The sequence below is a fragment of the Equus caballus genome, chromosome 12, assembly GCF_041296265.1.
Source record: "Equus caballus isolate H_3958 breed thoroughbred chromosome 12, TB-T2T, whole genome shotgun sequence".
NCBI lineage: Eukaryota > Metazoa > Chordata > Mammalia > Perissodactyla > Equidae > Equus > Equus caballus.
The window spans coordinates 37,241,752-37,268,742 of NC_091695.1; the positions used below are offsets into that span (position 1 = coordinate 37,241,752).

A 26,991-nucleotide genomic window follows, 5' to 3' on the forward strand; every position below is an offset into this window, starting at 1 on the left:
TGTTGTACTGAGAAATACATACCTTCTCTGAAGTTTCGATGTGAAAAACAAAGAGGCATTATCTCAGGGAAAAATTAACAGAGGATACAGCAATTATTTCTATATATCAGTGCTTCTCAATTTGGAATGATTTTGCTCCCCCCACACCGGGGACATTTGGCAGTGTCTGGAGACAATTTTTGTCACAACTGAGAATGTGCTATTAGCATCTAATAAGTAGAGGCCAGAGATGTTGCCAGATATCCTACAATGCACGGAACAACTTCCTACAGCCAAGAATCGTCAGGCCTAAAACACCTACAGTGCCAAGGTTGAGAAACCTTGGCACCCATGGTTGCCACAAACCAGGAAATACTATATATTTGCATGTATTTTTTTGGTTTTGTGAAACCATTTGCTTTTATGATTTAATAGTTAAATTCATAACAGATGTAGGAATATAAAGGATGAGCGTGGAAAGCAAAATTCCAAAAGGCACTTTGTGTTGTCTTAATTGTATTAGTATAGTTTAAACCAAGAAGGCCTTGAGTAGAATTAGTTTTACTTGTCTTTCTGAAAGATACAACATGCCTTGTCAAAGTGGCCGCTACATCTGATGCTATACCTTCTTAACTACTGATTGTTATAATACAAAGCAATATGGTTAAACAGCAAGTGAGACAATTCATCAACGAAAAGTGGGCAACTCTTTTCAAAAGAGGATGGAAGCATGGTTGAGTAGAAACAACACAGATTTTGGAGACAGACAAATGGAGTTTGACTCCTTCCCTTGTCTCTTAGCAAGTGACCTTGGGCAACTTAACCTCTCTGTAGCTCAGTTTCAGCACTGTACAATTGTTGGAAGAATGTTAATACATCTTATAACAAAGCATCTTCTGCGGTGCCTGGAACATTGTGGATATTCATAAGTTTTAGTTCCTTTACATCTCATAAACATAGGTACTGGCATTTGTGTTTATTTATAACATCTCTTTATTTTGTGTTTACCAATTGTTTATAGACAAACTGACAAGAAAGTAAGTCTTCTGGATAACTGGATCCTTCACCAGGAAGACAGGGGGCTGGATATGCTTTAGAATTCTAAGACTCTATGACTCAATGACTGTGATTCTATGGTTCTAGGACTGAGTAGAGTAATCGCTCAGGGCTCATTGCTAAGGACTCCATGTGAGACTGATGGAAAACCATGATTTTGGCTGCAATGTTCTCTCACTAGTTCTTTCAATAGAGTTTTGCCATTGAACCATGGAGTCACCATCTGAGGTCAAAAGATCGACCCCCATCATCACTATACAACCAAATGAAACTATATTGACTGCGTTTCCCTATGGACCTCATACTTCTCTGCTGGATTTCCTGAAAGGAGAGCCAAAAGTCTTGGGGGTAAGTCCTCTCCCATCTGTAAGTCTTCTTGGAAGGGAGGATAGAAGTTATTTCCTCATGTATGTCGACAGAGATGCTTTTCAGGAAGTAGGTTGATCCCCTTTTTCCCCTCACCTTTCATCAACAATGTATTTTTGATTAATCGTAAGTACTTCTAAGTCATTTGCTTGTACACGTAATTGGATCATCAGTAGACAAGCCAATATGTAGCCAATAATACCATTTTCCTAGATTTTGATAAACAAGAGAAATAAAAGTTCTGTTTAGAAACATGCACAGTTTGCCTCATGTCTCAGAAATGCTTCTGAGAACTTACTTAACTCTGAGGAATAGAATATTTAACTGTAATTAGTAGCTCCCCTAACCCCGAGGAAATCCTAGGGCTGTTTCATGAAGAGTTAGCACTGGTGTTCAAATGAAAATTACTGGTGTAATTTTTCCAAATTTCTTATTGAGGCGGCGACCTCAGGGTGTGGTGGCACCTCCCTTGGAGCTAAAAGCCGTGAGAAGAGAGGTTAAACTTTCGCTTTGTGCTGTTACAGGCACTGGAGTTCTTTGAAAATAATATTCAAAGCTCCACAGTGAGCCACAATGTGGATATCCACACACAAAAAATTTCAGTCTTAAACGTACCTATAGGGGAGCTGTGTACACAGCTCCATCCTTAGTATAAGAGTAAAATCACTACTTGAGGTGCAGTGCCACAGAGGTGTGATCTGGAGAAAAAATCCAGAGTGATAGAGGAGAAGGGCTGCCCTGTGAAGAGCCACTGACCCTGCAGGACCGCCATCGTGTTCCTCTCCCTGCAGAATTCTAATGGGCTGATGAGCACACTGGGTTACCATAAGCTCTAGTCAGGCCCCTGGCTGGAGAGGAGATGACACATAACCTCACCCCAGCTTCTATGCTGTAGACCAGTGAACACCATAAACTTTTGGAGAACTGGGCTGAGCCTCAATTCCAAAAGCTTATATTGAATGCGCAAAATGTATGTGTGTCAGGAGATGAGGATAATAGGATGCTGATGCTACAGAATGGAAAAAAAACGTAAAGGTGAATAGTTTGTAGTCTCTGTCCTCAGGAAGCCAGCAGTCCATGGGTAGAGTCAGATGTATATTCAAATATGTCTGATACAAGATAAATTGGTAATACCAGGGGACATCGTTAAGTAGTGAAGGCCGAGAGTAAAGGATTTGAACCTGAAGGACCCAGGTAACTGCAATGAGGACAGAGACACTGGGCCTCTTGAAAGTCTGAGAGTGGTTGGTAAACGAAAGAGAAAGGCATTCAGATGGAGGGAAGTGTGACATAAACACAGAGGGATGCCCAAGGGACCTGAGACAGTCCAAAGAAGCTGGGGCACTTGTGACCTCATGTACCCATTTCTCTTCTCACAGGCTATCCAGATCCTGTTTGCCCTGATCATTGCGTGCATTGGAAGTATATTTGCATTTAATTACCTCTATTTCTCCCAGAGATTTCCCCTTGTTTTCCTCACTGGATATCCATTCTGGGGAGCATTTATTGTGAGTACTGTCACTTAGAAGCTTTTGAGAAATTACCATAAGGATTGATTTAAACTGCCTCAAGTCTTCAGATAATGAATTCTGTGAATATGATCCCCAAGGAGATCAGATAGCCAGTTCCTTCTACGGCGAGAGAAGTGTCCCCATTTGGTCATTGCACCATCATCATCACAGTAATAACTATAAGTGGTAATAACTACTCTTAGGTATATGGTGTTTAAAGTTTACAATGCCCTTGTATGTACAGTAGGTCATTTACTACCAGTCTTGGATATTAGATGAGTAAACATCCTACTTTCTCCTTTGCAAAGAAGGAAACTGAGTTTGAGAGTAGGTGATAATTTAAACATACCCAGCTAGCACTCATAGAATCACAGACTCTCACATCTCAAGGATAATTTTGAAGATGATTATTATGGTTCAACTCCCTTATCATCTCCAGAGACAATTTTATGAGTGTCACTCATCTGGTCAATAGTAGAACAATAAATATAATTCTTAGCAGAGTGTTGTTTCCATTGAATTCCCACAGTCTTGGTTCTTTATCTTGTGCCATAATATTTAAGGGTAGACTCATTAAACCTTCCCCTACTAGAACACAAACTCCCAAGAGGGCAAGAATATTGTCTGTTTTGGCTGCTGTTATATTCTCAGAACCTAGAATCATGCTTAATGCATAGTAGGCATGAAGGAAGGAATCACTCAATGAGCAAGTGGACAAACTAATGAATAAATGAGACTACTGTCACTGTTAAAAACACTGCTCTCTTGATAAACATAAATATTCCATTCCTTTTCTATAATCTGCATTTCAAAAACAACTGGTAGTCTTTTCATCTTCCAAATATAAATAATATTGAATGTGATTTTCAAACTATACACGCCACACTGTAGAAAATCTAGCGGACCAATGCCTCACTTCCCCATTTCACAACAGAATTTTCCCAGTGTGACTTTGTGTGATCTGCATGCAGAATTCTAATGAGGTTCTGGCATACTGCTTTTTAAAACTCCATTCTCCACTGAGAAGATATTTACTGAGCGTGTACTATATCTTCAGTAGTGTTCTAGGTGCTGAGAATACTGGTAAACAAGGCCATTTCTGAGAGAAGTGGTGAATTGCTCTTCTCAGAATTAGATGGGGTTTGCCATCTAATAGGGAGGCTAGAAAGGAAAAAGTGAAAATAACTCCATGGGTAGTTTAGTACACTTGTGCTAGGAACTCTAAGAGAGGAGTTCCAGGTGCCATCTGAATGTCTAATGGAGGACTCACCTGGCCTGGGATGTCAGGGAAGTGCTTTGCACGTAGGTGTTCATTGGTGAAGTGGAGAGAACGCATTCCCTGGCAAAGATAAAACATGAGCCAAGGGCTTAATGTGGGAAAGAGCAACAGAAAGAAGACCAATGAGACTGTCATAGTGGCACAAAATGAAGTAAAAAAGCTAGGCTGGAATCAGATCGTGTCAGCCCTTGTGATCATATTGAGTATGTGGGACATTAATATAGGAGCAAGAGGAAACTACTGATAATCTTTAAAGAGGCTAGTGACAGTTGAAGACTTATCTTTAGAATATAATTGTGTTTTCTGAGTGAGAAATGAATTCAAGGATGATAACAGCAAACCTGAGAGAATCAGTTGGGAGGAGGCTGCAAGAACCCAGGGAAGGAAAGATGGTGCCCTGAACTAGATGAGTGGCAGTGGAGATAGAGATGGATGGACAGTTTTGAGAGTGACTTAGAGGTAGAACTGATCCAATGGGAATCCAGTGTGGGAAGTGAAGTGGAGGGAGGTATCAAAGGTAACTCTCTGATCACTGCATGTCACCTTGAGGTCCTTGGACACCAAGAAGCAGATGCCCTCAAAGTCCAACACCAATTCCCACAGGAGAGGTTCCCATCCCCAAAACATTAAAAAACAGTGAGGGGCTCCACTTGGGGTACCCAGGGTTCCTTGGGTGGTACTAGGCTCTTTATGTTCCAGATGAAGAATTGGCTGAGATAACTATACTAGATTCCAGCCCCCGTATCAGCCTTTAGAGATTTCTACCTTGAGAAGGTCTCCCTCAGTCTGCTCAGAACACAACTCACCCTTCCCTCTTCCAGGTCCAGAGCCCAGGATTATCCCTCTTTTTGGAGCCCAACTGGGCCAAATATCTGGGTGGTACCATTTAGACCTTAAAGAGGGGCCTGCCTATCCCAGCTGACCCTGGCTAAGAGGTCTTGTTCAGTGCTGAGTACGTACAGCACAGTATTTCTTCTTATAATCAGTGCCTACTCTTCTCACAGATGCTCAGGTGGAAAGACTAGATGGTTTGGGAGATTCAGAGACAAATAGATTACCATATATTCTCCAAAGGAAATTATCTTGTAAGGTGGTCAAACACGTCTCCTGTTGACTTTTATCTCTTTTCTTCTTCAAAGTTTATTATTACAGGATACCTCACAGGAATCAACAACAAAGAAAAATTTCTGGTAAGTCACTTCTGTGACTTCTATGTAATTTAAAATCTTCTACTTGCTTTGTATCATCTTTGTGTATAAAGTGTTCAGGAATAAAAGATCTCACAGGAAAATCTTTACACCTCAAATTTGAAGTTCAGGTTATTCATATTTGTTAATGCAACCATTAGGCTTACGTCATTCCACTGGTTTTTATTTCCCTAGTCAAGTAAACTGAAAGAGTCGCTTGTTGGAAACCATTCTATATTCCTCTAACTCAATGGTTCTTAACTGAGAATAATTCCTCCCCCCTGAATATTTAACAATGTCTGAAGACATTTTTCGTTGTCACAACTGGGTGGGTGGGTGAGGGTGTTACTGTCATCTAGTGGGTAGAGGCCAAGGATGCTTCTAAACATCCTAAAATGCATACACAGGACAGTCTCCTATAAGAAAAAATAATGATCAAGCCCCAAATGCCTATAGTGCCAAGGTTGAGCAACCCTACTCTAACCAAAACCAATCCCGGGATCCCCACCCTCCACCACCACCACTCATAACAACAGACGTTTTTCTTTGGGGCCTGCCCAAGGTTTGGCAGAAAGAGCCTGGCATCGAGGTCAGATCATTCTAGGACCAAATCAAGGCTATCACTCATTGCTCTGTCATTCTGAAGGAAAAAGTACCTACTTCAAAGGGTTATTTTGAGAATTTAATAAGACATTACATAAAAAAGATACTTAAGTGTTGTGTTCCCTTCTAACCACTCTGATTTTCTTTTAAGGCCCTGGAGATGTGGGCCTTCTTCAAAGCCATTTTAACTCTGATTTTATGGTCACCTGCCAATTTCCTCTAGAGATATCTACTAGACCTGAGGAAGTTCTGACAGGATGAATGCCCTCATCTCTCTCTCCTGTGGAAATAAATGCAGACAATGCATATAAAGCCCCAAATGCTGTTCTCTCTGTATCGATTTCCTTTCAGAGCTGAGGAATATACTAAGGATAAGGCAGACCTACCCCTGACTCACTGAGTGCTGTGCAGATGGCAGGATGTCACAGTGGCAGGAGCTCTAAACTAGGCATTTGAAGATGTGGCTTTCCATCACAACTCTTCCACCAACTGTGGAATTATTACTCACAATCCCTAGATCCCTGGACCCTCTTTATCTGTAATGTGAGGATAACAAGTGATCTACCCACATCACAAAACTGTAATGAGAATAAGATGAGAACAAAGCTGGGCATATTCTTTGTAAACTGCAAAGCACAATACACATGAAGGATGGCTTATTTAGAGATTTTAGTCCACTAAACGTCCTAAGGGAGCCAAAACAGAGCCTTGAAAGAGCAAAGGACTGAGAATTGAGAGAGATGGCATATCTGTATGCTTCTGTGCATTTTCTGCCAAAATGCCTGTTTGTAGTAAAGACCTGTGTTTGCGGTGAACATTAAGTCATAGGGATACTTCCAAGTCCTGCCACACTAAGCCACAAGCTCCTGGATAGGACAGGCTGTGTAAATGCATCATTGCATTTCACATCAAAACAGACATACTACAATCAAGAAATAGCAAATATCCACTAAATTAAGATATGAGGGGTTTTTGTGTGTTTGTTTTTCCTTTAAAAGAGCAATAGCAGTGCTGGGAGTAGAGTATGAATAAGACATTCCTTTTCCTTCAAAGGAAGTCAGACATACATGCAAAAAAATAAAAAGGAATGAGTAAAGGGAATTGGATGGGGCAATATGAACTTCTTACACCTTCCATTTTGGAACCCTGAGTTGAGAAAGGAAACCTTTAAACCCCAGTCCAAATTTGTTGCCATCTGTAAATATGTTAGTGATTTGGTTGGTTACTGTTTGAATGCCCCTGGGGAATGGATGTAAGTCACCTGAAGACAGGAGCTCATCTATTGTTTTATCTTTGTGTCCCAGGATCTAATGTAGTACCTGACACATAGTTGGTGCACACTAAATATTTATTAAAATACATGAGTAAATGGATACTGGCCTAAAATGGGTGATATTACTCTCATTTTTAAAGGTAGAAATTGAGATTCCAAGAGATTAGTTGCCTTGTACAAGGTCCTAGTTCACTACAACTCAAGATTAGGTCTAATTACAAAGCCAAGATATTTTCTAACACACTATTTTGCTTATAGATTATGAAGGATGGTGCATTAGGAGAAACCGAACATTTTCTTTAGCATTAACCGTAGAGCACCCCTTAGCTACCCGTCCTCTTTCTCGGCTTCCTGGTTTATTCTAAAATTTGGTTTGTCTTCTGATGTAGATAAATCAGGATTTAACTTTTCAAGCCTTTCAAGCCTACTGACCTGATGGAGCCCTTCATCCCTAAGGGGTATCTGAAAGATAAAAGCACTAAGTTTTTCTTACAAGGTATTTTTGGTTTGCTTTGCTTTTTATTTATTTCATTGTTATTTTTTAAACTATTTTCCAGGGACAAGGTGTCGTGTCCATGAATGTTATCAGTTCCTTGGTTGCGGTTGCTGGCATTATTCTCACCATTATCAGCTTTAGACATCAGCATGATTACTGCCAGACTCCTTCCGTTGAAGGACTATGTGTAATAGGTAGAATCCTTTTCAATGTAAGTAGCTTTATTCTGTGAGATGAATCTGTATAATCTTATCTGAACTATGATCATGATACATCAATTCATTACTTTGGATTCCAATCATTGAAGCTGTATCAGCATTTGAACTGACTGTTGAGAAGCATACTGCAATTCAGGAGCTATAATGTCGGGACTTGAATCCTGGTTTTGTCCTTTATAAGCTTGTGACTTTGGCCTAACATTTTGTTTTTTTCTGAGCCTCAGTTTTCCTCAGTCACTAAATGAAGATAGTAATCCCCGCCTCACTGGGTTGTTGTGAAGATTACTTAAATTAAAAAAGTACCTGGCACAGTGTAAATAGGCAATGGGTTTTAGTAATTCCTATTGGTATTGACATGGATTGGATTAAGTTTTGTCTTTCAGCATTAACAAGGTACAGAATGAGCTAAAAAGTTTACTCAATACTCAAAACAAAATACAGTGGGAGAAAGTGGTTAAGCCATTTAATAATGTATTTTAATAATTTTCGAAGATAAATCAATTTATATAAAAGCAGTTTTAATCATTAAAGCAGATGAGATGTATCTTTACTAGGAAGTATAATTATTAGTGTAATTTTAAGTATTCAGTGACATTATTTTTATGCATGTCAATGATTCCAAAAGGCCTTTCATGCTGAGTCCCTAAGCAAATCCAGGGGTCTCGTTCTATTTCTACCAGCCACATCTTGTAGGCTTTGGTCCTAGAATGTTAATCAGATTTGACCTCTTTGGATGGAAGTGAAGTGCAATCATGGGAAATTGTCTCCCTCAATAAAGAAGAAAAGGAAAAAGAGCTGTCAATTCCTGGATATGAGATTTTATTTAATTCTCCCAATCACCTGGTAAAATGAGCCTAAGGACATTACAATATATTTTGAGATAAATTCTAGAATTAGACTCATAAAACATTACGAGGGAAAGCCAGAAACCAATATAAGAGATAAAATACTGTCCTAATTGGGCCAAGAATATGATGCAACATTATAATCCTTACCCTTTTTCCTGGTGGACAGCAGGTCATTACTGTACATTACTTTAGTATATACCAGGAAGAAATTGTATACTAAAAGGGTTAAATCTCCAGATAAATGAAACTCTGCTGTCAACTTACTGCCCTGCATGGATGGGTATTGCAGGATTAGTTTCTGCCCACAGAATCATGGAGAATCTGTTCTGAGACCCACCACCCCCTTCTATAACTCCATGATTCCTTGCTGCAACCTAAACATCATAAATAAGCTTTAAAAAGCCAGAACAATGGGCTTGAGACATCACTTGAACTGACCTCTGTCCCAAAGACCAATCCATGTCTACACTGAAGCCAGAGTGATCACTTAAATATGTATATCTGAGCACATTACTCAATGGCTTCCTTCCTAAACCTAAAATGGCTTCAATTCCTAAACACGGAATGAAGACCAGATCTTAAAAGGCTTTCAAGACTCTATAGCACCTATCTTGCCTACCTTTCCAACATTTTTCCAGGGCTTTATTTTTCTCCACTTTCCTGCTACTTCCTGAAATTCCTTAATGTGTCAAGTACCCACCGCCCCAGCACCATAGACCAGCTTTTTCTTGTTTCAAATGTTCCTGAGCCCAGTGCCTACCCTTTTTTGTCTACCCAATTAACTCCTCCTCATTCTTTAGTCTCAGTTTAAATACCACTTCTTTAAGGAAGTCCTTCCTCATCAAACCTCCACCTTTTCCAGTACAGACCTGATCAGATCTCCCATTAGAGTAGTACATAGCTCCCCATATTTTTTCATAGCACTTATCACAATTTAGTTAAGTAAATAATTGCCTAATTACTTGTTACTATCTGCCTCCCTTACTATGACAGAAGTTCCACAAAGATCAAGACCAGGTCTAGCTTGTTCAACAGCTGAAGCCAGTAAATTTACAGCAGGCACTTTATACATTTCAGCTTTACCAATAAATGGAGAATATCCAACCTTTTGGATGTGTTGCAGGGAAACCAAGATTCAGATAGACTCAGTCACTTGCCCAAAGTTAAGTGTAACGTCGGACCCAATTGCACCCAGCTCTTTGTGTCTCCAGAGTCTAAGCCTTTTGGACACCATGTATTCCACGCTGCTTCTCAGTCTAGACATTATCTGAAAGCAAAGCATGCAAAATGGCAATGTGTGGGCTATATCCAGCCTGAAGATATGTTCTATTTGGTTCACACAATTGAATAACAACTGGAAAATTTCAAATTCATAGTATGGATATACAGCTTCCTTAGGAAAGAAAAAGACCAGGCATCCTGGCGCCCACATTCCCTCATGGCAACTGTTGCCTGTAACTGAGTAATGAATGCATCCTAGCAATACCTTTAGTCTCTACTGTCTCCCCTCCTAACTGTTTCTCTCATTTGGGATGGTTGCCTGGTCCCTATAGGCATTATTCTTGCTTACCAGAAAGACATGAGGTGAAAACTGGCCAATCGCTGATGGCTGCAGAAACATCTAATATATGGGTTTTTCCTTACTTGATCATACACTGTAAGCAGTCCTTTGTTTATATGTTTAACATGATACAGCTTTCATTCCAAATGCCAAATATTTATTCTCATTATTTGCAGGGAATTTTGTCAGTCTTACTGATCATCAGCATAGCAGAGCTCAGTATCTCTGTGACTATCGCCTCTTTTGGGAGCAAGTGCTGGACAAAGTCAAATGAGGTGCGTTCAAAGTTGCTATGAGAACAGATCCCTATTGGGACACTCCAAAGTGACCTCTGGCCTATTAGTGGACAGAGCAGTCTTCTCAGATACTGAACTAAAACTTCTAAGTTTGGGAAGGACAAGGAGGAACATGTTTAAAATTGAAGGCTCACTCTACCCTTTGAGACAACTATGCAATTATGTTGCTTTTTCTTGTCCTATCTGCTATCCACAGTCATCTCTGTTCAGACATCGCTCCATATTTCCTGGCCAAAATATATGAGAGAGTAGACTTAATGGGAAACCATATTACTGAAACATGGGGAGCTTATAACTGGGTCACAATGGTGTGTGACACAATTCCCTCACCAGAGAGGAAGCAGAGAGAAAAATATTTAAGTGATACTAATATTATTTATAATAATCCTTAGAGCTTACATTTACTGAATGTTTACTGTCAGTCATTGTTGTAATCACTTAGGACCAACTTACTCAATCTTAACAAAACTATTAAAACACCATTATTTTACATATGAAAGAAGTAAGGCACAAAGAGTAATCTCTCTAGTATCATCCAACATCAGGATTGTGACTCAAGTAATATGGGTCCAGAGCTGGCTCTCTAAATCCCAAATACCAGTTCCAGGCTCTGTGTTAGGTGGGGTGTTTTTTGGCTCTTTTTTACATCAACTTTATAGAAGCATAATTTACAAACAATAAAATGCATCCATTTTAAGTGTACCATTCAAGGAGAATTGACAAATTGCATACACCTGTTTAGCTACCATCACAATCAAGATACAGTGAATGCCTATATCATCCCAAAAGGTTCCCTGGGATCTCTTTGCAACTGATGTCTTCATCACTTCGATTAATTTTTACTTTCTCAAACTTCATATACATGGAGTCATAAATAAGTACTCTTTGTGTCTGGCTTCTTTCATTCAGCAACATGTATATGAGATTCATCCATGCTGTTGCATGCATCAATACTTTTATGTAAGGGTACACCACAGTTTATCCATTTTCTTCTTGGTGGGCATTTACTTGCCATGAACATTTGAGTTCACATCTTTGTTTGAGCATATGTTTTCAATTCTCTTGGAGTGTCATATCTAGGATTTGATTGCTAGGTCATATGGCAAGTGGATATTTAACTTTATAAGATAATGCCAAACAGTTCTCCAAAGTGGCTATACCATTGTGCATTCTCATCAGCAATATATGAGAGGTAACAGTTTTTCCAATATAAACACCAACGCTTGGAATGTCGGTTGTATTAATAATTTAGCCATTTTAGTGGGTATGTAGTGGTATTTCATTGTAGTTTCATTTGCATTTCCCTGATGATAAATGATAATGAGACTCAATGTGTATATTGTCCATTTGCATATCTTTTTTGAGATGTCTGTTCAAACCGTTAGCCAACTTTTATAGCATTTTTTATCTTATTTACTTATAAGAACGTGATTCCTAATATAAGTTCTTTTTTGAGATATATGTATTGCTAATAGTTTTCCCAGCCTTGACTTGCATTTTCATTTTCTTAATAGTTCCTTTCAAATAACAAATTTGATTTATTTTCCTTTATGGTTAGTCCTTCTTGTGTTCTAACAAAGCTGTGTCTACATCAAGATTGTGGAGATTTTCTTCTCTATTTTCTTGTGGAATTTTTATAGTTTTAGATTTTATGTTTAGGTCTATAATAGATTTTGAGTTTACTTTTATGTATAGTTGTGAGATAAGGTTAGAAATTCATGCCCTCTCCCCACCTCATGGAGATATTTAGCTGTTATAACACTATTTGTCAAAAATGCAATTGTCCCATCACCTTGACACCTTTGTTGAAAATCCATTGGGACCTCTTATTTATAGGTCTCTTTTGGACACTTTATTTTGTCCCATTGATCTATTTGTCTATCCTTCCACATGTTCTACACTGTCTTAATTTCTGTAGCTTCAGAGTAATTCTTTTTTATTGTGTTAAAAAATATATAACACACTGTTTGTCATTTTAACTGATTATAAGTGTACAATTCACTGGCATTAAATATGTTCATAATGACGTGTAACCATCACTGCTATTTATGCCCCAAACATTTTCATCATGCCAGTACAAACTCTGTACCATAAAACAATAACTCTCCTTTCCTCCTCTTTTCAGTCCCTGGTAACCTCTATTCTACTTTGTCTCTATTGTTACTTTCTACTATTTATTGCCTATTCTAGATAATTCATAAAAGTGGAATCATATGATAGTCGTCCATCTGTATTTGTCTTATTTGACTAAACATAATGTTTTCCAGATTCATTCATCTGTCCATCAACAGATGAATAACTAGATGAAATGCGGCGTATACACATAATGGGCTACTATTCATTCATAAAAGATTTTTTGCACCTTTTGGCTATTGTGAATAATGCTTCTATGAACACTGGTGTGCAAATATCTGTTCGAGTACCTTCTTTCAATTCTTTTGGATATATACCTAAAAATGTAATTCCTGGGTCAGATAGTAGTTCTATGTTTAACCTTTTGGGAAACTGCCAAACTGTTTTGACAGTGACTGTACCAGTTTACATTCCCACCTGCAGTGCACAAGGGTTCCAGTTTCTCTACATCCTCATCAACATTTGTTATTTTTTTCTTCCTTTTTTTTTATTGAGGTAATAATGGTTTACAACTTTGTGAAATTTCAGGTGTACAGGTGTCAGTTTCTGTATAGACTGCATTGCACTCAGCACCAATAGTCTAATTTTTATCCATCACCCTACATATGTGTCCCTCCATCCCTTTCACCCATCCCCTAGCCCCCTTCCCCTCTGGTAACCACTAATCTGTTCTCTTTATCCATGTGTTTGTTTATCTTCCACATATGAATGAAATCGTGCAGTATTTGTCTTTGCCTGTATTATTTTGCTTCACATCATACCCTCAAGGTCCATCCATGTTGCAAATGGGACAATTTTGTCTTTTTTAATGGCTGAGTAGTATTTCATTGTATGTATATACACCACATCTTCTTTATCCATTCATCAGTTGAAGTACACTTGGGTTGCTTCCACGTCTTGACTATTGTGAATAATGCTGCAATGAAAATAGGAGTGCATAAAACTCTTTGAATTGTTGATTTCAAGTTCTTTGGATGAATACCTGGTAGTCGGATAGCTACATCATGTGGCATTTCTATCTTTAATTTTTGAGTTCGTGGTGTATGATCATTTTAATGTACTGTTGTATTCGATTTGCTAGTATTTTGTTCAGTTTGCTAGGATTTTTGCATCAATGTTCATCAGTGATATTGGCCTGTAATTTTCCTTTTTTGTGTTGTCCTTGTCTTGTTTTGATATCAGGGTAATGTTGGCCTTGTAGAATGAGTTAGGAAGCCACCCCTCCTCTTCAATTTTTTGGAAGAGTTTAAGAAGGATAGGTATTAAGTCTTCTTTGAATGTGTGGTAGAATTTTCCAGAGAAGCCATCTGGTTCTGGACTTTTGTTTTGGGGGAGGTTTTTGATTACTGTTTCAATCTCTTTACTTGTGATTGGTCTATTTGGATTCTCTATTTCTTCTTGATTCAGTTTTGGGAGGTTGTATGAGTCTAAGAATTTATCCATTTCTTCTAGGTTATCCAAATTATTGGCATAATTTTTCACTGTATTCTTTTATAATCCTTTGTATTTCTGCAGTAGCTGTGGTAATTTCTCCTTTTTCACTTCTAATTTTATTTATTTGAGCCTTCTCTCTTTTTTTTCTTAGTGAGTTTGGCCAAAGGTCTGTCAATTTTATTTATCTTCTCAAAGAACCAGCTCTTAGTTTCGTTGAACCTCTGTATTGTTTTTTAGTCACTATTTCATTTATTTCTGCTCTAATTTTTATTACTTCCCTCTTTCTGCTGACTTTGGGCTTTGCTGTTCTTTTTCTAGTTTTTTTAGGCATAGTTTACGACTACTTATTTGAGATTTTTCTTGTTTGTTGAGGTGAGCCTGTATTGCTGTGAAGTTTCCTCTTATGACCACTTTTGCTGCATCCCATAAGAGTTGGTATGTTGTCTTTTCATTTTCATTTATCTCCAGATGTTTTTAAATTACTCCTTTGATGTCTTCATTGATCTAATGGCTGCTCAGCAGTATGTTGCTTAGTCTCCACATATTTGTGAATTTCCAGCTTTTTCTTGTGGTTGATTTCTAGTTTCATAGTGTTACGGTTGGAAAAGCTGCTTGATATGCTTTGAATCTTCTTAAATTTATTGAGGCTTACCTTCTTCTGCAACACATGGTCTATCTTTGAGAATATTCATGTGCACTTGAGAAGAAAGTGTATTCTGCTGCTTTTGGATGGAATGCTTTCTCTATATCTATTAAGTCGATCTGCTCAAGTGTTTCACTTAAATCCACTATTTCTTTGTTGACTTTCTGCCTGGATGACCTATCTATTGATGTAAGTGGGGTGTTGAAGTCCCCTACTGTTATTGTGTTGCTGTCAATTTCTCCCTTTAGGTCTGTTGATAGTTGCTTTATATTCTTTGGTGGTCCTGTGTTAAGTGCATGTATATTCATACGTGTTATGTCCTCTTTGTGGAATGTCCCTTTTGTCATTATATACTGCCCCTCTTTGTCTCTCCTTGTTGGAGAAATCACATATCCCAACATCGAAACTTACCACAAAGCTACAGTAACTAAGACAGTATGGTATTGGCATAAGGGCAGATATATAAACCAATGGAACAGAATACAGAACCCAGAAACACACCCTTACATATATGATCAGTTGATTTTCAACAAGGGTGCCAAGATCATTCAGGGTGGGAAAGGACAGTCCCAACAAATGGTGCTGGAAAAGTGGATAACCACATGCATAAGGATGAAGTTGGAGCCTTCCCTTATACTGTATATGAAATTTAACTCAAATAAGTCAAATATCTAAACTCAGAAGCTAAAACTATAAAACGTAAAAGAAAATACTGATGGAAATCTTCATGACATTGGATTTGGCAATGATTTCATGGATAGGACAGTAAAAGCACAGAAACAAAAGAAAAGAATAGATTAATTGGACCTCATCAAAATTGAGAACTGTTGTGCACCACAGGATACTGCCAAGAAAGGGAAAAACAATCTACAGAAAGGCAGAAAATATTTGAAAATCATAATCTAATAAGGGATTAATATCCAGAATACACAAAGAACTCCTACAATTCAACAACAACAAAAAACAAACAACCTAATTAAAAATGGACAAAGACTATAATAGACATTTCTCCAAAAAGGATGTACTATTGGGCAATAGATACATGAAAAGATGCTCAACATCACTAATTGCTAGGATACGCAAATCAAAATCACAGTGAGGGGCCGGCACAGTGGTACAGCAGTTAAGTTTGCATGCTCCACTTCAGCTGCCCAGGGTTCGCCAGTTCAGATCCCGGGCATGGACCTATGCACCCCTCGTCAAGCTGTGCTGTGGCAGCATCCCACATACAAAATAGAGGAAGATTGGCCCAGATGTTAGCTCTGGGTTCTTTTTTTGTTGTGTTTTTATCCATTCAGCCAATCTTTATCTTTCTATTGGAGAGTTTAATCCATTTACATTTAAAGTAAATGCTAATAGACATGAACTTACTTCAGCCATTTTGCTCTTTGTTTTCTATACGCCTTATAGCTTTTTGTGTCTCATTTCCTCCATTACTGCCTTCTTTTGTGTTTAGTTGGTTTTCTGTAGTGAAACATTTGATATTCTCATTTCCTTTTGCATATATTCTACAGATATTTTCTTTATAATTACCCTGTGGATTACATTTAACACCCATTTAAACATATAACAATCTAATTTGAATTTGAATTTATACCAACTTTAGTTCAATAGCATACAAAAGCTCTGCTTCTGTACAGCCCCATCCCCCTCTTTCTGTTATTGATGTCACAGGTTAAATCTTTATACATTGAATTCCCAATTACATAGGTTAATAACTATCTTTATGCATTTGTCCTATAAATCATGTAGAAAATAAAAAGCTAACTTTTTATAATTGCCCATGTATTTCCCTATACCGAAGATCTTCATTTCTTCATATAGCTTCAAGTTACTGTCTAGCTTCTTTCATTTCAAGGATTCACTTTAGCACTTCTTGTAGGACAGGTCTAATGATAACTATCTCTCTCACCTTTTGTTTTTCTTGGAATGTTTTAGTTTCTTCCTTGTTTTTGAGGATTTTCCAGATAGAGAACTTTCTGTAAGCCCTTTGAATATATAACTTCACTGCCTTCTGGCTTTCAAAATTTCTGATGATAAATTGGCTAATAGTCAAACTGAAGGTCCTTTGTATGTGATGAGGTACTTCTCTCTTGCTGTTTTCAAGATTTTATGTCTTTAGTTTTCAAATTTTGATTATAATGTGCCTTGGTGTGGGCCACTTTAAGTTTACCCTACTTGGAATTCATTGAGCTTCTTGGATTTATAGATGAATGTTTTTCATCAAATTTGGGAAGTTTTCAGTTATTCTTTCTTTCTTTTTTGGTGAGAAAGGTTGGCACTGAGCTAACATCTGTCACCAAGCCTCCTCCTTTTTGTTTGAGGAAGATTGGCCCTGAGCTAACATCTGTGCCCATCTTCCTTTACTTTGTATGTGGGTCACTCCCACAGCATGGCTTGGTGAGTGGTGTAGGTCTGCATCTAGGATCTGAACCCACAAACCCAGGCCACCAAAGCAGAGCATGCTGAACTTAAACATTATGCCACTGGGTCAGCCCCCAGTCATTATTTCTTTAAATATTCTTTTTCGTCCCATCTCTCTCTCTTCTCCTTCTGGATCCCCACAATGCATATGTTGGTTTACTTGTTGTTATCTCACAGGTCCCTTAGGCTCTGTTCACTTTTCTTAATTCTTTTATCTTTCTGTTCCTCAGTTTCATTAATTTCAATTGTCCTACCTTCAAGTTCATTGTTTATTTCTTCTGCATATTCAGAAATGCTTTTGAACCTCTCTAGTGTATATTTTATTGTACTTTTCAGCTCCAGAAATTCTTTTAGGTTCTGCTATATAATTTATATCTCTTTATTGATACTTTCACTTAGTTCATTCATCATTTTCCTGTTTTCCCATGTCTTCCTCTAGCTTTTTTAGTACTGTTAATATACTTATTTTAAAGTCTTTGTCTAGTAAATCCAAAGTCTGAACTTCCTCAGGTACACTTTCTGTTCACTTATTTTGTTCCGCTGAATGGGCCATCCTTTCCTGTTGCTTTGTATACCTTTTGACTTATTTTGTTAAAAATTGAACATTTGAATCTCATAACATGTTAACTCTGGACATCAGATCCTCCTCCTTCATTAGGGTTTGCTGGGGTTTTTTGTTTGTTTGTTTGTTTATTGTTGTAGAGCATCTCTGTGCCAGAGAACAGCCTGAGATGAAAGCTTAATGTCTTCTCAGTTCTTTTCTGAGCCTGCATCTTTTCCTGGGGCATGCATAGTGGTTTTCTACATTCTTCCATATTACAGTTCTTTTTGAATATCAGAAAACAAAAACAACAAACAGAAGTTGGAATAGCTTCCCCAAGAAGCTGCTTCAGCCAGTATGGGTTGAAACAATGACATCCAGCCTCTGTACCTGCACAGGAGTGATAAGCAGGAATCTTCAAATAGAACAGAGAAACTTGATATTTGGAAGTCAAAGATCCTTATTGCCCACCCTGGCTTCAGCAAGTCATACCAGGAACGTGGGTTGCTATCCCTCAACTGCCTGTCAGGGTCTGGGAGGGGGACATGGGTAGTCACTATCACACTGAAGGCTAAAATTGAGTATATAACCTACCAATTTAGCAGCCAACAGTCTACATCTCCTTCCATTTTGTAGATTTCAGTGTGCATGTCTTGTGCATATTTTGTTAAATTTATCCCTAAGTATGTCAATGTTTTTTTCTTGCTATTATATATGGTACTTTAAAATTTCATTTTCCAAATGTATACTCCTGCATATAGAAATTCATTTTATTTTTATATACTGGTATACATGACCTTACTAAACTTATTAATTCTAGTATCTTTTTTACAGATTTCCTGTCATTTTCTAGGTAGATAATTATTTTACCAGTAAATACTGGGTTTTTTTGGTGAGGAAGACTGGCCCTGAGCTAACATCTGTGCCAATCTTCCTCTATTTTGTAAGTGGGATGCCACCATAGCATGGTTTGATGAGTGGGTATGTAGGTCCACCCCTAGGACCCAAACTGGCAAACCCTGGACTACTGAAGTGGAGTATATGAATTTAACCACTACACCAACAGGCTGGCCCCTACTAGTAAATATATTTTTATTCACAAACTTTATTTCTTATTTTTCTCAACTTATTGCACTGTGTAGAGACTCCAGTACAATGCTTAAAAAAAAATTGCCGGGCATACCCAACCTTTCCTCCTTCGTGACCTTAGAGTGAAAAAGTTTTATATTTTACCCCTAAATGTGATGTTACCTATAGGGTTTTCATAGACTAAATTTATCGTAGTTTGCAGAAAGGTATTTTTTTTTTTTATCATGGATTGGTATCAACTTTTGTAATTTTTCATCTCATGCTTGCATTTTTATTATATTATCTAAGCCCAAGTATCTGGTGTATTGCTCTTTTCTTGATACAACTGCAGAAGAGTATAAAACTCTGTGGGAAGCTCTTTAGCAGCAACATTGAAATAAATTACTCAGGGGCTGGCCCCATGGCTGAGTGGTTAAGTTCGTGTGTTCTGCTTCGGCAGCACAGGGTTTCACATATTCGGATCCTGGGAGTGGACCTAGCACTGCTCATCAAGCCATGCTGAGGTGGCATCCCACATGCCATAATTAGAAGGACCCACAACTGAAAATATATATAACTATGTACTGGGGGACTTTGGGGAGAAGAAGTAAAAATAAAATCTTTAAAAAAGTTAAATTAAAACAATAAATTACTCATACTGAATAACCATTCAATTTTATTCCAGGGATAGGACTTTTTAATAGCACAGCAACGTGCAAAGTACAACAGAGGATTCAAAGATACTCTGTAATATGCACCCTGATCTCAAGAAGAGAAAAGGGAACGTGAACTCTTAATATTTACTGAGCAACTTCTCTATGCCAACTCCTATGCCTGAAAGCATTGTTTCATATGCCTTCCGTCATAACAGCCCTAGAGTAAGGTGTAATTGAAGTGGTTATTATAAGGAAACACAGATTAGAGATTAGATCAGATTAGGGAGAAAAACTCAGGACCTAGAATTCAACAGCAATGCATGAATTTTAGCTTCACAAGGTAAGAGCTCTAGGACACTGGTCAGGTTACTTAACATCTCCGACCTTTACTTCTCTCAGTTGTAAAACAAGGATAATAACCTCATAGGGATGTTATAACGATTACTTGAGATGACTTTGAACCTTGCCTAGCACCTGGTAATCACTCAGTTATCATTAGGGATGAGTAAATTTAAAATAATAGCACTTAAGAATTGGATAAAGTTAGAGAAATTATAATTCATGCCTTCAGACCTCTCTTTTAATGAATGAATAAATTACAATTCAAATGAAACAAAAGTTTGGGGATGAGTAAAAATGCAGAAATCCCCTAAAGTACCATTTATCCTCACATAAATAGCCTTCCAACAGGGATAATGTACAGATGCAGAACCAAATTAGAAAAGTAGGGAATGACAATGTGTAGTGTAAAAGAATGTGCAGATTCTCATTTTAGGCCTGCCATCAATCAAGTGGTAACCATAATTAGGTCATTTAATCACTCAGAGTTTGGCTCATTTCCTCAAATAGCCAAGCAGCTATTCTGACTCTATGAATGACCTCAGAGATCAGCAGATTGGTCTGTAATGACAACTCCACTCAAAAAAAACTATGAAGAATAGGAAGCATTGACTAAAGGTTGTATCAGATGCTATCACTTAGCTGTTTAAAAAAACTCTAATAGATTTTACTTGCCTGTAAAGGAAAGCTAAAATTTCCTGACCTAGTATCTTAGTCCATTCAGACTGCTGTAACAAAAATACCATAGACTCAGGGTGCTTAAACAACAAACATTTATTTCTCAGAGTTCTGGAGGCTGGAAAGCCCCAGATCAAGGCACCAGTAAATTCGGGGTCTGGTGAGAGCCTGCTTCCTGGTTCATAGACAGCCACCTCCAAATACAAGCACATTGAGGATTAAGCTTCAACATATGAATTTAGGGGGGAACACATTCAATCTACCCTGCCCTCCCCAATTAATGTCCTTCTCACATGAAAAATACACTCTTTCCATTCCAATAGCCCCAAAATTCTTGTTTCAGCATCAACTTTAAGTCCAAAGTCTCGTCTAAATCAGAGATGGGTGAGACTCAAGGTATAATTCATTTTGAGGCAAATTCCCTGTAGCTGTGAACCTCTGAAACCAAACATGTTATGAAACTAAACTTCCAAAATACAATGATGGGACAGGCAGGGGATAGACATGCCCATTCCAAAAAGGAGAAATAGGAAAGAAAGGACAGTTCCCAAGTAAGTCCAAGACCCAACAGGGTAAACAACTTGAACCTTAAGGCACAAGAATAACCCTCTTTGGCTCCATGCTCTAACTTCCAAGCGCACTGGAGTAGTGACACCACCCCCAGAACTCAACAGGAAGGCCCTCTTAGCCTGGGCTCTGCCTCTGCAGCAGCTCTCTGCCTGGGCCCTGTGACTTTCCTGGGCAGGGCTCCCATGCCTGCTGGGTTGGGGTCCCAAGCCCGCGGCTCTGTCTGGTGGCTCTGTCTTTTGAAATCTAGGTAAAGACAGTCACACTTCCATGCCTGTGCTCATGCAGCAGCTGTCTGCAGCAGGTCTACCCCTGAGGCACTGGATGGGGACCTCCTGGCTCTGCCTCAATCAGAGAGTCAGTCTCATCCTTTGAAACCATTCTTCTTCCAGGTCCTTTGCATTCTGGGCCTGTACTGGGAGTGGCAGCCCTGATGATCTCTGAATGGTCATCGGAGTCATTCTTCCATTGTCTTGGAGAACATCTTCTGGCTACTGTTGAGATGGCTGATCCATGCCAATCTCCTTATCAAACCAGTCACTGGGTCATACTCTTCGCAGTCTCATCTTTTGCAACATGGATAGACTGAGAATTATCCAAACCTTTAAGTCCTGATTCTTCTTTGCTTAGCAATTTCATCTTTACATCATTTCTCTCTTCTCACATATTACCATAAGCTGTCAGGAGGACAGCTTCAAAGTGTCAGCTTCAACACTTTGCTTAGAAGTAGTTTCAGCTAAATTTCGTTTCTTGCAAATTCTACCTCCCACAAAACACTAGAACACAAACACAATCCAGTCAAGTTCTTTGCCAGTTTTATAGCCAAGATCACTTTTCCTCCATTCTCCAATAACATGTTCCTCATTTCTGTCTGAGACCTCACCAGAATGACCTTTATCATCCATATTTCTACCAACATTTTGTTCAGAATTACTTAGGTGTTCTCTAAGAAGATTGAGGCTTTCTCTACAGCTCTCCTTTTTTCTTTCTGTGCTCTCACCAGAATCATCCTTAATGGTCCATTCACAGAAATGTAAAGTTTTTTCTAACACACGCCTCAAAACTCTTCCAGCTTCTACCTATTACTCAGTTTAAATCTACGTCTACATTTTTAGGTATTTATTATAGCAACACTCCCACTTCTTGGTGTTAATTTCAGTCTTAGTCTGTGGGCTGCTATACCAAAGACTGAGTGGCTTAAAAATCAAAAATTTATTTCTCACCATTCTAGAAGCTGAGACGTCCAAGATCAGGGTGCTAGCAGATTGAGAGTCTGCTGAGTTCAGAGATGGAGGTCTTCTCACTGTGTCCTCACATGGAGGAAGGGGCAAGGGAGCTCTTTGGGGTCCTGTTTATAAGGGCACTAATCCCATTTATGAAGGCTCTACTCTTGTGATCTAATCACCTCCCAAAGATTCTACCTCTAAATACCATCACATTGGAGATTAGGTTTCAACATATGAATTTGGAAGGACACCACATTCATTTTATAGCACCTAGCATGCCATCTGACAAAATCTAATTGCTTACCTTCTGCCATCACACTAAGTTGCATCACACTATGCAACAACCTTGTGTGTTTGCACCCACTTTTTCCTCTACCTGGATTTTGACTCTTATCTTTCTTCATCCTATCTTTTTGCTGTCAAGCAAGAATAGATCAAATATCTCCTCTTCTATGAAGCATTTCCTGGCTCTCTCAGAATTAAGTCATACATTCCCATAAAGCACCAATTTCTATAATAGCACTTGCTAAACTGTATTGTTATCTATTTAGATCTTGGTCTACCTATAGTTGGAACACCTTATGGGCAAAACCCACATATACTTATCTTTGATTTCCAGCATCTAGTTCATCTAGTGGGTGATCAATAAATCATTATAAACTTGAATACCTGAATATTGAGTAGATGATTTAAAATGTCTTAGAAGCTTTATAATATTAAATATGGGAAGAATATTTCAGACAATCTTAATCAAATTCCCCTAGTCAATAATTGAAGGTGATGACTTGTCCAAAATAAAACCAATGTTAAAGGCAGTACTGGTATGTTTTCTGACTCCTCTTGTAGATGTTATTTCCTATCTACTGTCTTAAGGTGGAGATGAAAAATAATTTGAGAATACAAGAATAAAAGAACATCAAAGATGATTCTGTTATATTAATGCTTCTCCTGCCCCTTGGTTTTACAGATTGTGTTTTTCTTCCCTTCGGATGTTACTCAAGAGAGTGAATTCTCTGTCCCAGAAGAAAATGCTGTAATACAATTTGAGCTTCAAGAAGAGTCTTCTAGTGAGAATTCAGTAACAAACATACAACCTTTTTTCTTTGGAGGCTATACTTTCTTCAAGTTAAAAGTCTTAAGCAATCCTTTAGCCTTACAACAGTTAGAGAGGAGAGGCAGCAATAGTAATTACACATCTGTATTTGTGCCAGATGAACCACAGAAAAGTATCCCTCCACCTTTAAAACTATATGAGGAAGAAGTTGAGCCGAAACCTTTGCCTCCCATATTAGAGAAAAGGCCCTCAGAAAATATTGTGTACACTGAAAAATTCACTGATGAAGACCTAAAATCTGCTATGATACGACCCCCAGAAATGCAAACCCAATTGCTACAGGCCCAAGATTTACCAGTCAAAGTTTTTCCATCCCATTATGTAAAACAACTTCAAATGTTACCAACCCAAGACTTGCCATCCCAAGCTCTGCCAGCCAAAACTCTGCCAGTACAAGCCCTGCTATCTGAAGCCCCAACATCCCATGTCACACAGTCTCATAGCCTGACATCTGAAGACATGCCATCCCAAGACATACCATCCCAAGACAAGCAATCCCAGGACATGCCATCCCAAGATACACAATCCCTAGACATGTCATCTCAATACACGTCATCCCCAGACATGCTTTCCCAAAATATACCATGTCAAGACATGCCTCCCCAAGATATGCTTTCCCAAGTACAAGTTTTTCCAGCACAAGCCGTGCTATTTAAAGCCCCAGCATTCCATCCTGTGCAGTCTCCTAGTATACAACACAATGAGAAATCCCCAGATCTTCAACTACAAAACATCCAACCTCAAGACCAGCAATTTAAACAAGTATCATATCAAAGCATTCAATCAGAAGTCATGTTACTGACCCAAGAATGGAAACCTGTGAAGGAACTCCAAGGCAAGAAATCCCCAAAGGAGCATTCCTTAGGCTGCCAAGGCAAAGGCATGCAATCTCCAAAGCATAAATCTTTAAACCTACAAACCCAAGATCATCAATCCTCAAAGACTAAATCCCTAGACAAGCACATCATATGTTGCCTATCCTTAAAGAGGCACTCTATAGATAAGCAAGTCCATGCTAAGCAAACCACACAGACAGCCCCAGATCAGCCAGCTGAAGACCAGCTGGCTCAAGGGGAGCAATCCCTAAAGCAACAATCTCAAAATGTGCAAAGTGAAGACCAACAGGAGAGATCCCCAAAGGAACAAACCAAAAGTGGACAAGATAAAGATCAACAGGCTGTTAAAGAGAAATCCTCCAAGAAACAAACCCAACACCAGCAAGATGAAGATCAGCAGGTCCAACAGGAGAAATCCCCAAAGCAGCTGTGCCAAGATTGGCAATCCGAAATCCAGGAATACCAAGACTGGCAATCCCCAAGAAAGCAATCTCCAGACTGGAAAACCCAAGGCTGGCAGTCTTTAAGCCAACAATCCCAAGGCTGTAGAAACAAAGATTGGAAAGCACAAGAATGGCAATTTGAAATGCAGCATTCCCTAAATTGGGGATCCCAAGCCTGGCAAGTCCAAGATCTATTAGAGAAAGAATCCCTAAGGCAGAAAGCTCTATTCCAAGAAGCCCAAACTCTGCATGCCTTAACTCGACATCATCTAGATTCGCAATTACCAGACTTTCTGTTTCAAAACAATCAGTGTCAAGAGAAGGACCAACAAGACTTTCAATCCACAAGTAGCCAAGAAGAATATATGCAAATAGACACTATGCAAACAAGAGACATCAAACCAGGGGACATGAAAAGTCAGTGCCAAAACCCAAGTGACCTGCAAGCAGAAGACGGAAAGCCAGATTTTCATTTTTCCTCCTGCCAAAGCTCAGTACAAGACACGGATTTCGCCTCTTTGTCCAATATAGATTCAGAGAAAGATGTGCAACAAAATGTTTCGATTTGCTCAACTTCATACAAAGAAGATCCATCTTTAACTTCTGCCTCATCTTATCCAAAAGATCAACAGCAATCTGAAGACTCAGACTAACATGCAGAATGTACCCAAATACCACATTGCTCACAGTTATGGGACTAAATTAGGGAAAAAACAATATAGTCTCTTCCAACCTATGTTCTTAAGTCTGGTTGCAACCTTACTCACTCACCAGAAAATGAAGGGCATGCAGAACACGCAAAGGATTTGTCCTTAATTAAAATAAAATGACAACAAATATTAACACTATATTAGAACTTTCTGGGGGTGAAGGAATAATTTACATTTAAACTCTTTGTCATCAATGTTAGTGCTTCAATTTATGATCATCAATTCATTCTACAGCTTAATAATTAAGGACCTACTTTTCTATGGTGCTAATATTTCTTGCCTCCTCCTTTGTCTATTATAAGGGCTCAGTAAGGCAACCAGAAAGGAGTTTATGTGGGCTCTCTAAGGGTTCAAGAACCAAAAGAGTCAGTGAGGAATAAAAATCAATACTACTATTCCCCTCTTTTGCTGTTTCCAATCACTTAATTTACCCCTCTCTTCCAAATCTATGTTGAGGATATATACTCTAAGTTTGTTCAATTATTAATGAGGTATAATGTGGCAATGAGTACAGAATGTGGTATACAGAGAGAGAAGGAAACATACCTAGAGACAGAAAAGTAGGAGTCAGGGGAGGGCAGAGATGCAGGTGTCATAATAGAAAGTACGATAGACGGTAATACACTGAGTGAAGATTTCGCTCCCTTCCATATGCCTGCACCCACTACTTCTAATTTCTCAACCCTTGTGACATACAATTTCATCCTAGGTCAAAGGAAATTGTGTGATCAGAAGTCATCAGTTACCCTCCATCCTCCAAGCCTAATTACATTTTTTCAGTCTTCTTTCTCCATGATCTCTTGAGTACAGTTGGAGTTGTTAACCATCCTTTCTTTCTGCAATCTTAATCACCTTTATTGGCTTCTCTGCTTTTCTCTTCCTGTTTCAAAAAGTTTAAATAAGTATTTCCAGGGATCTCTCTCCAACGTCCTTCTTTTTTGAAATCACATACACTCTTGTAATTCTCTCATATTCCTGTGAAAAACCCCTAGACTGTGTCATATCTGTGTCTTCCACAAAATTCTGCACAAAGACTTGCTTCTAGTAGGAATTCAATAAATTATTTTTAAAAGCATAAATTGGAACCTGGACCCTCTACCAAGAGATGAATGATGTTATGTGTAGTAGCATAATGAAGCATAGAGCTGAAGAGACTGGCTATGTGCTCCTTGCTGCCTTTGCCTCTATGGTAAGGATTAGCTTCCTGAGCTTCCCAAGGTTGTTTGACCTTGCTAGGTCTTTACCTGAGTTGGCCTCCAGTTCCTAAATGGTTGCCACTTCCTCTGAATAATACTAATACTTCCCCCTTTTGCTTCAGCTAGATTAGCACACATTTGTATGGTGCTTGTATAATGGGTTTAACTTTCAGGCCAAAAACTCAGGTTTTCAGGAAATATATATTTGCAATTCTTAATCACATTCTTTGAGAGTCCAACTAATGCAGTCATTCTTGCCATTCAGCCCCATATTTATCCAACATACACAGGCATACACATTGACGTACAC

The 26,991-nt window shown here is 38.6% G+C and overlaps 1 protein-coding gene across 1 annotated transcript; it reads left to right on the top strand.

Annotated features, from left to right (window-relative positions):
• Positions 1-929: 929 nt before the first annotated feature.
• MS4A14 (membrane spanning 4-domains A14) lies at positions 930-25,618 on the top strand. Its single transcript, XM_001493393.6, has 6 exons — positions 930-1,383; positions 2,781-2,909; positions 5,331-5,381; positions 7,812-7,961; positions 10,554-10,652; positions 23,350-25,618. The coding sequence occupies exons 1-6, from the start codon at positions 1,246-1,248 to the stop codon at positions 25,426-25,428; spliced, it is 2,646 nt and encodes an 881-aa protein (XP_001493443.4). The 5' UTR covers positions 930-1,245; the 3' UTR covers positions 25,429-25,618.
• Positions 25,619-26,991: the final 1,373 nt, after the last annotated feature.

Bases quoted from the DNA above. Each gene is read 5' to 3' on its own strand.
- MS4A14 (XM_001493393.6), top strand. From the start codon at position 1,246: ATGGAGTCACCATCTGAGGTCAAAAGATCGACCCCCATCATCACTATA. The intron at 5,382-7,811 runs GTAAGTCACTTC...ACTATTTTCCAG, and splicing joins ACAACAAAGAAAAATTTCTG to GGACAAGGTGTCGTGTCCAT. The intron at 7,962-10,553 runs GTAAGTAGCTTT...CATTATTTGCAG, and splicing joins TAGGTAGAATCCTTTTCAAT to GGAATTTTGTCAGTCTTACT.